General features: G+C 36.5%; 1 protein-coding gene across 8 annotated transcripts in view; it reads left to right on the top strand.

The window, feature by feature from the left end:
- Positions 1-15,472, top strand: part of tpst1 (tyrosylprotein sulfotransferase 1) — a 73,873-nt gene that overhangs the window by 20,045 nt on the left and 38,356 nt on the right. For all 8 annotated transcript variants that reach the window (XM_048556978.1, XM_048556982.1, XM_048556979.1 and 5 more), the window contains 2 exons: positions 478-1,439; positions 12,005-12,203. In XM_048556978.1, coding sequence (XP_048412935.1) covers positions 583-1,439; positions 12,005-12,203 — 1,056 coding nt within the window. In that variant the 5' untranslated portion in view covers positions 478-582. The remainder of the gene's footprint in view (positions 1-477; positions 1,440-12,004; positions 12,204-15,472) is intronic.

Genomic DNA, 15,472 nt, shown 5'->3' with positions numbered 1-15,472 from the left:
TGCAGACATGATGGGCCAAACAGCTTACATTTTGTAGTGTCAGAATTCTGTGATTAAAATTGGCGATCAATGGAGTAACCCTTTTGATTACCTAAAATTGTAAGGACATAAACATGATTGGTTTATGAACGTTTGTGAGCAAATTTGTCACTAATTCCGAAGATATTTTGTCATGTTTTTGATTTTAGCCTTTTTATTTTGGAATCTTTGGATTTATGTTTGTCTAGTAGTATGCATAAGTATTGTTTTAAACAAGCTAAAATTTCTATTTCATTGTTAGCTAATACTTCTTGTTTTTCCATTGGAAAGTAGTTTGATGTCATGTAGCTTGTTTTTCCACTTAAGTTTTCTGCTGCTTGATGTAGGACTGAAAGTATTACAAAAAGTCTTTTTACTTCTGAAGTATTTTTGTATTATTGTCTGTTTTGATGTGAAATCTCATGCAGATTTTTATTGGTGTTTTGTTTTCTTTTTCAGATGTGTTTTCCTGTTCTGGTGCCATGGAATTGATTTAAAGGCAGATTTGTAAAAGACTATTTTGATATCTATCTGGATCAATAGCTATCATAGTGATATTTCAAAATGATAGGCAAATTGAAACAGAACTTATTATTAGCATGTTTAGTGATCAGCTCACTAACTGTATTTTATCTTGGTCGTTATGCAATTGAATGCCACCATAGAGTAGAAGAGCACACTCAGCAGCATCCTAATGTTCTAGATAGTGGCAGGTCACTAAGTTACATTTCAAAATCTGGATTCAAAAATAGTTCAAGTAGACTTGTTTACAACAAAGACATGCCATTAATTTTTATTGGAGGAGTACCAAGAAGTGGCACCACACTCATGAGAGCAATGCTTGATGCCCATCCTGAAATTCGCTGTGGGGAGGAAACCCGAGTTATTCCTAGAATCCTTGCAATGAAACAAATGTGGAGCAGATCTGGCAGAGAGAAGCAGCGCTTGGATGAAGCTGGTGTTACTGATGAGGTGCTGGACTCGGCCATGCAAGCCTTTTTATTAGAAATTATTGTTAAACATGGGGAACCTGCTACGTACTTATGCAATAAAGATCCATTTGCTCTCAAATCATTGACTTACTTGAGCAAAATTTTTCCCAATGCCAAATTCATTCTAATGATACGGGACGGACGTGCTTCAGTACATTCCATGATTACTCGGAAAGTTACCATTGCAGGATTTGATCTCAGTAGTTACAGAGACTGTCTGACCAAGTGGAACCGTGCCATCGAGACCATGTATAACCAATGTTTGGAAACTGGGTTTAATAAATGTTTACCAGTACACTATGAACAACTTGTTTTGCATCCTGAAACTTGGATGAAGAATGTTCTGAAGTTCTTAGATGTTCCTTGGAACACTGCAGTATTGCATCATGAAGAAATGATAGGGAAAGCAGGAGGTGTTTCTCTTTCTAAGTAAGTATTAGTTAACGTTTTATTTGTACAATTTGAAAAATCAGTTGAGAATTGTAAAACCTTTTTGCAACTGTGAAACACAATGTTTTATTTTGTCACGTAAAAGTTATTTGATAGGCCGATGCTGCTTGTGGTTGCTGGGGTACTGGTAGAAAGAACATAAAAGAAGATTCAAAATCCCTATTATACGCCTTGCCTTAATATTTCAATTTTTCAATCTCAGGTGTTGGTAAAATGATAATATCACTGCTGTAATAATCCAGAGGCTCAGCCTAATGCTGTCACAACATTGACTCAAATCCCACCGTGACAGGTGGTGGAATTTAATTAATAATTCTGGAATTTAAAGGTAGGCTTTATAATAGTGACCTTTAAAGCCATTCTTCACTGCCATTTAAAAAAAAACCTGTTTGGTTCACTGTCTGATGGAAGGAAATCTGCTGTTCTTGGCCAGGATGATTTACATCTAACTCTAGACTCCCAGTAATGTGGTTAACTCCTGACTGTGCTCTGATGTGACTGAGCAAACATGGAATTCAAGGGTAATTAAGGATGTACTAAAATTGCAGGCGTTTTGCTGGTGACACCTGCATTGCATCTAAGAATAAAGAAAAAAAATCTGAAGGTGTTTTTAAGACTCTGAAAGCTGTTCCACGTGGTTCTGGTATTTTATGCTTCTGCACTTGTTCAGATTTTTAATTTGCCTAAATAGTTTTGGATGGGAAGTATTTTTTTTATCCAGTGCCAAAGAAAGCATGGACTTAAGCAGACAATGAAATGTAAAGTGCTGAATAATCCAAGCTCAGTACTGTCTTGCTATTCTAAGTCTTGTTTTTAAATTAGATATATAATGTTTAAATTCTGTGCCCCAGTAATCAGTGTTTCCTCTTGGCTGCACAGCGGCTCCAATGGTCCGTGCATGCTGATGCATTTTTGACTGGAGAAATTAGAGAGAATGTAGTTACTTACACTTAAAGCGTCCTGCTAACCTTTTTATAGTGGTATATTTCAGGTTCCAAATTTGAACTCCCAAGTACTTATAAATACAGGGCGGCATGGTGGCTCAGTGGTTAGGACTACTGCCTCACAGTGCCAGAGACCCTGGTTTGATTCCACCCTCAGGTGACTGACTGTGTGGAGTTTGCACATTCTCTCAGTGTCTGCGTGTGTTCCCTTTGGGTGCTCCGGTTTCCTCCCACAGTCCAAAGATGTGCAGGCTAGGTGGATTGGCCATGGTAAATTACCTGTAGTGTTCAGGGATGTGTAGATTAGGTGGGTTATAAGGGGATGGGTCTTGGCGGGATGCTGTGTGGGTCGATGTGGCCTCGTTGAGCCGAAGGGCCTGTTTCCACACTAGGGATTTTATGAAATATGAATTAGGCCCCTCCACAGTTCAATAAGGTCCATATTTTTATGCTCAGTTTCTCATGTAATAAAGGATAGGCAGCCAATGAAATGCTTAATCACTTGCTGTACCCATACTTTTTCTGACTCATGCATTACAATACCTCGATCCCTCTGCACCTTGGATTTCTACAGTCATTCTGTTTAGATAGTACTCTGCTTTTTTAAATGCTTGCCAAAGTGAAGAATTCTATATTTTTGCACATTATACTCCCATCTGCTAGGTTTGTCCACTCATACAGCTTGTTTCTATCTGTCTGCAACCTGCTTATGCCCTCTTCACAGCATACTTTCCTACCTATTGTTGTCACTTCCAAATTTAGCCAGCCTGCCTTCTCTTCCCCTTTCTAAATTATTGATATAAATTGCAAAAAGGTGAGTGTACAACATTACCCTTGTAGGACCACACTTATCATATTTGCCAATCAAAGACCCATTTATGCTAGCGAATTTTCCATCCATGCTGATCTTTTATCTGCTACACCGTATGCTTCTACTTTGCATAAAACCAATTTTGTGGCATCTTTGCATTTGGCTTCTAGAAATTTAAGTCGAGTACATCTGCAGGCCCACCCCTTATCCAGAGAGCATGTTCCTCTTCAGAGGACTCCAGTTGGTTAATATGATTTCTCTTTCATGAAATCTTGCTGACTTTTTCTGATTGCCATAATTTTTTTCTACATGCACAGCTAAAGCTTCCATAATGATCAATTCTAACACCTTCACAACAGACATCAAGCTAACTGACCTACAGTAGTTTCTTGTTTTCTACCTCTGTCCCTTCTTGAGTAGTCTATGTTTGCAACTTCCTAGTTTGATGGAAGCTTTCCAAAATATAGCGAATTTAGCATAGCTAACATTAATGGTTCTGGCACCTCATTAGCTACCACTTCTAATTCCCTGGGATGAAGTTCGTCAAGATCTAGAGACTTGTCAGCTCCAATATATTTCATTTGGGCAATATTGTTATAATGGTGTATGAAACCAGTATACAGTTGCTAAGAGAATTTTATGCTATTGTAAAAGACCAGATTTTGTTTCATGCAATGTGACTGACGATACATTTATACTACTTTACTTCAGCACCACTTCAATTTAAAGCACCTTGCCAGGCTACCTCATCATTCGCCTGTCCGAGAATTCTACATTTATCAATTTCTTTCTGAACTATTGTGCCCAGAGGCCCTGCTTTGATGAACTAACTCAAAGATTTATTTGAACATTTTGCAGCTTGTTCACATGTTGACCCAAAGGACTTCCAATTTCGTATCAACCACCTTCCTGTATCACAGCCCTTAAAGATTGTTCTACTGTTTCTCAAACAAATATGATAATCCAAACCTTGTGATGCTCAGGAACAGAACCAATTTGCATAATCACCTAATCGTCCTAGAACTCATAGAATCCCTGCAGTGTGGAAACAGGCCCCTCAGCCCAACAAGTCCAAACTGAGCCTCAGAGCATCCCCCGATGACCCACCTAATCTACAAATCACTGAACACTACAGGTAATTTAACGAGGCCAATTTGGACTGTGGGAGGAAACCGGAGCACCCAAAGGGAACCATGCAGACACTGGGAGAATGTGCAAACTCCACTCAGTCCTGAGGGTGGAATCAATCTGGGTCCCAGGCACTGTGCGGTAGCAGTGCTAATGAAAAAATTAGGATCTCCAATTTGAATATGATTTCCCCAGCTTTGTCTAACTTAACTTCTTCTCCTGTTAATAGCATTTAATGCCCCTAAGAAATAAAATTTTAACTAAAGTAATATTTTTATATAAACCGTACCCAGAGCTTGCTGTGTCAACATATGGAATTCCAAAATGCGAATACCTATTTGCATCACATCTGAGAGTTTTTTCCAATATCCTGATGAGAATTCTTCTGACCCAATGTCACTCTCATTCATCTGGCGAAATGCAACAGCAATTTTGTGCCAAATGTTCTTCACAGTAACTTGTGGGTAGCATTGTGAACATCTGATATTACAGTATTATTTAATCGTTTTTCAAGGGATAACCGACTGGAGAAAGTAATTTGGAAGTCCTGATTAAATTCTATCCATGCAGCATTTTAGATGAATATAAAGATCCTGGTCAGGATATTTTTTCTCAGTTTAAGAATTGAGGGGTGAAGGCAGGATCGATTGAATATTTTTAAAGCTGAGGAGATGGATTCCTGTGGCAGGGAGTGAGAGGTTATCACATGTAAGCCAAAATGTTGAGTTGTGACCACAGGCAGATTCTCAGTGCTGTGGAGCAGTTTTAGAAGATCAAATGGCCTACTCTTCCTAATTCATTTATTTGTATGAATCATGACCAAACAGCGAAAGTAATTTTATAATACCAGCTGTGGTTAATGGCAGGCCAAGTAATCCATGAAACCTGTGACATTTTGCAGAAATTTGTTATCCCAAAACAACAAAAGTTATGAAATGGATCTTATATGGGATTTTGAAAATTTATTTGAGCACCATTTCAGCACAATCTCTGCCATATTACCTATGTTATTCATAGACTACATTTCAAAGTACTACATTGTTTGAAAGCTGTTTGGGATTTTTTGATGTGTTGAAAGGTACTATGTAAGTGGAAGTCTTCTAACTCTAGATTTCTAAAAGCAGACTTCACTTTAATCCTGAGACAAGTCGACACTCCACAGCTGACCACCCTAGGTAGATAGCAAAGGTAACGCACTATAATATCTCAAAAGTGGAAGCAGCACTAAGGTTAATAAAAGTGATTATCTAAAAGTAGTACCACAGATCAGAATATATTTAGAGTGACTTGCCATAAATAACTGATCCATCTTCTCAACTAACAGATATGATATCAAAGATTGAGTGACATTGTCTCTCACTTTATTTTACATCCTGATAAATACATTAGTATTTGGGGATACCTCATTGTCCTTTACTCTTCTGCAAAAGTGCACTTGCATTAATCATAATCCTTCCAATCAAAAGTACATCAATAAGTTCTGCAATACCAAAGCTAATTTCCATATAACCATGTTCTACTAACAAAGTAGTAGCAATTAACTTTTTTTTATGTATGGAGTAAGACATTTGGTCAAAATGCCAAGACCACTAGTATCCACCTGAATGGGTAAACACTCATGGGCTTAGCATCACATGCAAAACGTGACCATCTGATAAAACAGTGCTTCTTCACTGCAGTAAATTTTGGGCTTACATTTGATAAGCCTTTGATCTGTTGCTTTCTAGATAGGGTAAATGAGTCAGCTGATAAAATTTGCAGACTTACTTTAATCTGGTCACGTCAAAGTCATTATTCACTTGCCTCACTGAACTTCCTACCAGTAGCCACTCTCTTTTGTGAGCTGCTTGAAGTATCAGCTGTCCAAAGGAAAACTATTGTTGCAGAAACATTTTGGCATACAAACATAAATAGCATTCAATAGGCATCCGAATCTGATCACTTTTTTTAGAGGTGTTCCTTTCCAGCTGTCAGATAGTGCGAGACTCTAGTTTCAAAGGCTATAGTATAATTTCAGTTATGCTGTTGTACAGTTAGCGTGCACAACAAGTGTGCTGCAAAAATTCTACACTAGCATAATATGAATAAAAACATCATTCTGACCAAATGATGGTGTCTTGTGCCAAAAATGAATGAATTGTATGCATGGTCTATCTTAGATGAAAGAATCGTTGTTACATCTGTGTGTTTAGATATAAAATCATAGAATTCCTACAGTATGGAATCAGGCCATTCAGCCCATCAAGTTTATACAGTGCTTCAGAACAGCATGTCAACCAGACCCACCCTTCTACCCTATCGCTGTAACCCTGCATTTTCCTATAGCTAATCCGTCTAGCTTGCACATCATTGGACACTATGGGCAATTTAGCAAAGCCAATACACCCACCCTGGACATCTTTGGAACTTGAGAGGAAACCCATGCAGACATAGGAAGAATGTGCAAAGTCCACAAATTTGCCTGAGGCTGGAATCGAACCCAGTCTCTGGTACTATGAGGCAGCACTGCTAACCACTGTGCTGCCCCAGTGTAATTTGAAGTTTAATTAAAAAGGGAATTGATATGAACACCTAAATTTAAAAACTAAAGTAGTAGTAAAGGGAAAACTAAATATTATACATTAAAACAAACACAAAACATGTCAGCCTATATCTACCAAGAAAGAAAGATCAGGTTAACCTTTTTACCAGAATTGTATCCTACCTAAACTATAGCACGTAGGATTCTTATGTCTTTAATTCTGCTTTTTGGAGTGGTAATTTGGATATTTCCATACTCGCATGTTAAACAGTACAGAAGAACTTGCATTAGATGCTTAATGCAGCAGACAACAAGTTTTCTTTCAATACGCTGTCTTCTTGTGCCACCGATCTGCCCAGAGACCTTGAGCTGTTAAGCAATCCATGATTGATTTTGGACTCTCAGCTGCTGCTTCAAAAAACTCACTGACTGAGAGCCTCACTGAAATTGGGATAAGTTGAAGCAAATCTAAATAGCACAACATTACACTATTGCCTGAAACTATTATTCTCATATTTTGATAAAACAGGTGATTTGACACTCCCCACACATAACCAGGACTCTGGATACTAGAGAAATGTGGCCCAAGCAAGGACCAGATATTTCAAACAAAATTGCATTCATAATTCAATCCATCTTGGGAAATGTGTATTTTTGAACAATCTGTGGGGATTGACCTTGGCTAAATAAATGGCTGACTTAATGTTTGCTGTCTGGGCCTTGCATTAAAATGCTAGCATAACCTACTACATGTTATTAATGAAATAGCATCCAAGCATGGATCATCGCTAAAAAGGGAAAATAATTCTGGGTGTGTGGAGAAAATTACACTGTGTAATCAAATTGAAAATTATTTAATTAAATTCTGATCTGAAGCCATCTTTTGTGTCTTAATGTCAGCATGTTAAGATGCATTTCAGACACCAATCCAGTATAGCAAATGAATAAGCTATTGAAGTGGGCACTGCTGCCAAACTGGGGATCTTGTTGAAATACTGTGCATCTGGAATATCTTTTGTAGAAGGCAAATGGGAAGGAGCTAAAAAGCCTGGAATTTACGAGAAGGGAGCTGTTAAGACATTTGCGAGTAGTAGTAGAATCCATGCCAGTGATTGCAACTAAAACTTCAATTTTGAAGGATTGGAGGTAGAGTTTTTAAGGCAACTTTTGATATTGATGCAGCGGGGTTAGATATGGCCACAACTTGCAAATAGTGAAGCTTCGAGTGCCACAAGTACGTGGCTCCATGCCCAACACTGCTGCTGTTCTTTATCTTGCTTTTGACTTCGTATTAGTATCACTTCAGCCACTTTAGTATTAAAGAAGTGGATTCCTTCAGAAAAAGCATTCCTTACTATTGTAATTCTTCTCACTTTTTTCATAAGAATTGTGTTAAGATAAACTAATGTCAAGGTTGCAAACAAATGAAGTAAGGGGACTTTAGAGCGCACTTAACATCAGTAATCTGAGCAGGAAAAAGGTAACGGTTTGAGGTGGGACAGAAAGTAGACTAATGGACCAGGGAGGAATAACGGTACCACCTATCAGAGACCTGCAACTGCAAAATTGGATTATTCTGACCCAAACTTGACTCAAAAAATCTTGACCCTGGCAACTAGCTATATGGGCAGGAAGTATATAACATATGGAAAAATTGGTTAGGTGTAATCTTAAGGGAAGTGGTGAAGAAGATGAGGCATGTAAAGCGATCTGGAACAGGTTAAACGAGTGGGCAAAAACTTGGCAGATGGAATATAATGTAGGAGAAGGTAGAATAGAGAAGCCAAGTATTTGTTAAATGGAAAAGCATTGCAGAAAGCTCTGGAGCAGTGATTTGGGAATCTTTGTCTGTGAATCACAAAAACTTAGTGTCTAGGTTCAGCGAGTAATGAAGTGTTGGCCTTTATTTCAAAGAGACTGGAGTGTAAATGGAGGGATGTTTTGCTAAAACTATATAAGACCAGACCATAGATGGAATACTGTGAACAGTTTTGGGCCTGTTTTTGATGGGAAGACATTCTGGTATTGGAGGCCATCCAGAGAAGGTTTATTAGGCTGTTTCCAGATATGGAATAGGTTGTTCCTGTACTCATCGGAATTTAGAAGAATGAGAGGTGACCTTTTTGAAACGTATGAGATTCTTGGAGCCCTTGACAGTCTTTGAATCCGTCTTTACAAAAGAGGATGCTGCCCACACCGTAGTCACGGAGGAATAAACTCTAACTAGAAGCATTCAAAGTTAATAAGGAAAATGTCTTGAATAGATTGTTGGCACTTAACCGTGATTAGATGCTGGAACTGGATGGAATGCATTCAGGGATTTTGAAGGTAGTGTGGGAAGCAATTGGCTCTAATCTCAGTCTTCCTTGGATTTAGGGAGAGGTTCCAGATGACTGGAGAATTGCAAACATTACAAGCCTTGTTCAAGAAAGGTTGTAAGGATAATCCCAGCAATTGTAGACCAGTTAGTTTAACTTTTGGTTGTGAAGCAGTTAGTCATGATCGAATTCATAATCACAGGGAAAAGGGTGGATTGATTAGTAAGAGTCAGCTCGGATTTTGAAGGGGAAATCATGTTTTAATTAGTTGAAGTTTTTTGAAGAGGTAACAGAAAAGGTTGATAATGGTAACACTGTTAATGTGGTATACGTGGATTTCCAGAAGGCATTGATACAGTGCCAAACAATGATTTGAGAAAAGATATAGATCATAGTCTAAAAGGGACCATAGGAATGTGAATGTAAAATTAAGTGATAAGAAAGTGAAAGTAATGGTCTATGACTGTTTTTGGGCTAGAGGAAGGTTTGTAGTGGAGTTCTCCAGGGTTCAGTATTGGGATCCTTGCTTTTCCTGATATATATTAATCATGTGGATCTTGGTTTGCAGGGAACAGTAAACATGGAAGAACTGTCAGCTGAGAGGAGGACACTGTGGCACTCCAAAGGACATTGATAAGTTGTGGGAGAGGGCGGGTAGGTGACAGAGTCAATGAAGAGCATTGAAAGGCATTATAAAATAAGAGATACAATTTTAAAGGAGGTGCAGGAGCAAATGGACCTGGGTGTATATGTGCACAGATCATTGAACGAGGCAAAATGGATGGAGAATAGCCAATAAGGTGTAGGGTTCTCAGTTTTATTAATAGGGACGGTGAGTACGAGAGGATGGATGTGATGTTGAACTTGTACAAAGAACTTGTTTGCCCTCAGCAGGAGGTTTGTACAGGTGTGGGCTTCACATTATTGGAAAGATATGAATGCAATGGAGGGAGTCCAGAACAATGTACAAGAATGATCTCAGGAATGAGAAACTTTGGCTTATGAGGATAGATTGAAGAAGTTGATAGTGTTCTCCTTAAAGAGAAGGCTGAAATGAGATTTGATAAAGGTTTCAAGATCATAAGTGGCTGGACAGTGTAGAAAGGGTAACGCTATTCCCAGTTGTAAAGGGGGAAAAACAGAAGGCACAGATTTAAAGTAATATGCAAATGAAGCAAGGGTGATTTTCACAGAGCAAGTAATTAGCATACAGAAAACACTGTCTGGAAATGTGTTGGATGGATGTATGTTTGTTTGAGGGTATTCAATGATTATTTGGATAGAAATGATGTGCAGGAGTGTGGGGAATAGGCAGGGGATTGGCATTAGTAATTGGTAATTGAAACTGTGTGCCGCTATGGGCCAAATGAGCTCCTACACTAACAATGCTATATGTGATTCTATACGATAGGCTAGATGTGGAAAGGTTTTATTTTCCTTTCGCGAGAGTCTATCAGAAGATGTAATCATGAGGAATTTATTCTGTGACAGAAGCAAATCTATGAAATTCTTTGCCTCAGAGGGCTGTCAAGGCTAAGTCATTAACTATATTCAAGGTTGACATAAATTTTTAAACAGTAAAGCAATTAGGAGTTATGGGGAAAAGGTAAGAAAGCATGATCTCATGGAAGAGTGAAGCTGACTTGATGGGCTGAATAGCCTACTTCTGTTCCTCCATCTTATGCTCTTAATTCATTACATTTTAACCACATTCTGTATTCATTGTGTATAAAATATGTGTAATTGTGTGCTTGTGTTTTCATTTGACTTTTTAAAATAATTAAAAATTGTGGTTTTGCAGGTATGCTTGTTTACATTTCATGTAAGTAAAATCCCTTAATACAGTTTTTAAAAAAAGTTGCAAACAACTATTATCGAACTGGTTACTTAATATAAATTCTGATAGATGTTGGTTCCATAGATATTGTTCCCAAGTAATAGGATAGTACAAAATTGTTTTCTTAACAAAAATTGTTTCAAAATTAGAGTTTGGCACCTGCCTCCAAATAAGAAAACATGTAGAAATAGTAGTCACAGATCTTCTAAAAAAGAAAAACTTGTAAATACATTTGTTTTTAAATATTCCATGGCCAAATGAACCCAATAATGAAGTGTTTTTTTCTAAGCTAATTATGCTTTTCTGATCTTGAAGCAAGAGGTGAGGGTGCATTACTTGATGTAACATAGACTGGTGAAACTCCCCAGAGCCACATCCTCCAAAAAAATTCCCATGTGTGTTAAGCTAACAAATGGAAAGTCTCTGAAAGTTTTGGTGAAATAATCTTGGGAGAGTAACTTTACAGTTCTATTTGTGAAACTTTAGTCCTGGTTAGCTTCTTAAAGGGAATGTGCAATACTGTTATATTTATTCTTCATATTTGCAATACGCTAATGTGACAGCTACAGTGATTGCTGAGCTCAAGCAGATTTCCGGTGATTGCTGAGCTCAAGCAGGTTTCTGGTTTGTTGAGAATGTAGGGATCTAAGTTTTCTATAAAAGGGTAATTAATGTGAAGTTAAAGATGTGATGAATTTAATACAAGTATTGGTTATACTGCAGTTTGGTACTGTGCACAGTCCTGGTTGTCCTGTTAAAAGGAATATATTGGTGCAATAAAAGTATAGTGAAGACTTGGAAGAACTCCATTTTAGGTATGCTAGCACATAAAATGTCAACATTTTGGGATGTTTGTGTTCGGAAGTAATTTAATGTTTTAAAAACTACATAAAGCTTAGAGCATAACTTAACAAGGGCGGGGGAAGAACAGTAGAATTTACATGGACTAACTGTTTTGGTAAGTTGAATATTTTCAATTTTACAGGGTTGAGCGATCTACTGATCAAGTCATCAAACCAGTCAATGTTGAAGCCTTGTCAAAATGGGTGGGAAAAATTCCGCACGAGGTAGTTCGTGAAATGCCAGTGATTGCACCTATGTTAGCAAAGCTTGGATATGATCCATATGCAAATCCACCCAATTATGGAAAACCAGATCCAGCAGTTATTGAAAACACTAAAAGGGTAGGTGTAAGAGTTTAAATGTCTGGAACATCCTTTCCAAACAACTTAGTTTATGTTGCCCGTATCAGAAAATAGTTGAGGAAAACCTATTTTTTTCAATTATTTCCAAACCCATACTAGGTCGATGAGTTCAGTCATCATTTCATTTTTTTTTGCTTCTCTAGCTACTAGTGTTTGCAGTAATTTGCTACTTTTTCGAAATGAAAGGAGTTGGCTTATGGGAGTAGATGCAATGTTTTTGTGTGTGAATAGAAAACCAAAGAATTGCAGGCATTTTTTTTTCTAATAGCCCCATTCAGAGAAAGCTGAACTTTGTACAGAAGGAAAATTTTTGTTCCTTTTTATAGCAATTTCTGTTAAATTGTAATAGAAACCTTGTTAAGACTGAACTAACTAAGGAAGCTTTGGGTAATCTGAATAAAATATGTAAATGTACTTTATATGTGCAGAAAATTGTCACAATCAAGCTGTACAAATTAGTGCTTCCTTTTCTCTCGTGAATTCTAAACCAGTGGTTATCAGGCAATTACAAAATATTATTGTAATACTCTAGTTCTAAAATATCAAGTAATGTTGACCTGTTTCCTGTTCGTCTTCTAGAATATGACTTCAATTAGTTTACTGTAGTATTGAAAAAAAAATCATGTACAACAATATGTTCTTCCCACTGTTGATGTAATGCTTGTTCTCGAATGCAGTCTCAATTTTTAAAAAATATTTCTATTTACATGCTGGTTTGTACTACAGTATTTTAAATGTACATGAGAATCTTACCAACACAAGTATATCTTAAAAAAAATTCTATGAAATATTTTAAAATCCAAAAATGCAACAACTCTTATTTTTAAACTGCATTAACACTTAATTGCAATTATCTTTTAAGTCACTGAAAAATGTAGGAAAATTATTTTCAATTTGCTTTAAAATTGATAAATCTGCAATTTATACTTGAGAAACTTCTCATGAAGGTTGCACATCTCTCATTCTAAAATGGCTTAAAAATTATGTTGAAATTTTTAAATGGTTATTATACACAGCTCAGTTCTTTGCTTACAAATTTACTGTTTGATTCTCTAAGAAATTGAAGATTTTTGTTATTCAAATGCTGACATTTTACTGCTTTTAACCTATCTCTTAAGTATGAATTTAGAATTCTGTTCAAAATGGTTATGTTCCATGTAATATTTTAAGGAACTCTTACATTTTCTCCAGTGGTGATGAAATGTTGACAGTAAAGTAAAACCACTTGTATGACTTGTGGTTTACACTGATATCTTGTTTCAATGTTAGATATAGATTTTTCAACAATTTATCAGGTAGGTGATAGAACTTTCCCTCTGAATAATCTGGTGGGTAAACCATGCCATGATATGTTTTGATGCTCTCTAAACACAATACAGTGTAATATAATACTTTAATTTTATTGTAATTGTAACCATTTAATTGTGAAAGATGGACTTGATAGGATATGGAGGAAAGCACTAGAGTCCTTTTGTAACATTGGAGTAAAAGACATGTTGGAGTATGTGCAATCATTTAGAAGATTATTTGCTACTTATATGGCAACCTTAATCACTGGTTTGTCTTAGTGCCTGTACTGCCCCCAAAAATAATTCCATATAATTAATCATTGTCAAACTTTGATGCTTAGTTTCAAAGTTGACATACATCCTTTTTTGACCAGGGTAATGTGCATTTCCCTGTTTATATTTTACCATAGTGACTGTCACCTGAAGTGTTTGTTAAACTGTAACAAGGATGGCAGAGCATCAGAAAGCAAAAAAATGTTCTGTACTGCATCATTATGCATTATAAGTTTGCCTTTCCACTATTAAACATTTTGAGGAAAGATTTTATAAGAACCAGTTGAAGACCATTCAGTATTTGATACAGCTTTCTGCTAAATCAAAGGATATTATTGCCTTAGTGAAAATCCAGGTTGTTCATTTTTATGATTGTCTGATAAATGTTTTAAAGAATTGTATTAGTATTTAAATATGTAAACTATTCGTTATGTGCTATGTACATGTGGGAATCTGGGAAAAGATTTAGTTAAAATTTTCAGTAAGTATAACCCATGATAATTATTAATTGTATGAAATCATACTGTAATGTTTTTCTTTGTATTGTGCAATTTCTCAGAAAATAAAGTAAGAGAAAAATGTTCAACTGCTTCATTTTTTAAAAGAGCTATTTTCACCTGCCTGATCAAACTGCTTAAATTGCTTATTCATAAATACCATTTGATTTTTGGCAAGACAAATCTGTTAGAATTGTGAAATAATTCAGTTTTAGTGAATGTTTTGCCGGAGTTAATGCTTTTTCAGCTATAAGAAAGCACCTTTTTAAAAAACTTGTATTAGTTAAGAATATGCCTGCCAAAGAAATTGTACACCAAAATGGTACAAGAAATATTTATCCTCTGTTACATTAGGAAGTAGCTCAGTTGCCATTTTTACATGCTTCTGATCAGAAAAATCCTTTTGTATGAATTTGGTAATTCAATTTAATTGCCTCAATGCTATTGAAGAGATAATACATTTTCTTGCTATTAGAGGACCTTTGTATATATTGTGTTTTCATTTCACCAGCAATTGTACCAAAGCCCAGAAAACATTGTAAATGACTTGCCATGAAAGCCCAGTTTTTCCACTAACTAGTAAGGTTTATTTGTGAGATCTGTTGTGCCCTTCATGGAAAAATTAAGTTTCGATTTTGGAAAAACTGCTTAGCAGAGATAAGTGTCCTTGTCACTTGGCTGTCAGCATGCCCCAAACAAGAGTCTGCACCTTCAGTCGAGGAGAGAAAGTGTTGGAACAGAGGCCAAGACAAATATTTAATGTAAATGCGACTATAAAGAATATCCTTTAATGTTGTTTGGTCTCTGAATACCTTTTAATGTTTCTACTCCTCACAGTCTCCCTTACTGAGTAGAGCTAGATCATAATGAATTGGTCTAATGGACAGCTCCGTTCAGTGGAGCACAAGTTGTTGGGCATTGCCTAGAGGATGCTTGCTATGATGAGGCAGTTTATGAAGTAATTAGTAGGTGTCTATAAAGCTACATTTATAAATCTGGTTTTAAAAATTGATTAAAAATGTCCATAAATCCTCCTCCTGGCCACATCATCCCCCAACATGCCCTCTAGATGTAAATATAAATATTTATATAAATTTAAAAGTTCATTTTAGAAAGGTAAATTAGCAATGATCCCATACTTCAAAAGCATATCTCTACCTGCCATTTTTATGTCTGACCTGAAATTCTT

Source organism: Stegostoma tigrinum, chromosome 27 (genome assembly GCF_030684315.1).
Source record: "Stegostoma tigrinum isolate sSteTig4 chromosome 27, sSteTig4.hap1, whole genome shotgun sequence".
NCBI lineage: Eukaryota > Metazoa > Chordata > Chondrichthyes > Orectolobiformes > Stegostomatidae > Stegostoma > Stegostoma tigrinum.
Note: the sequence above shows the minus strand (reverse complement) of the source record. Positions and strands in the feature narration are given on the sequence as shown.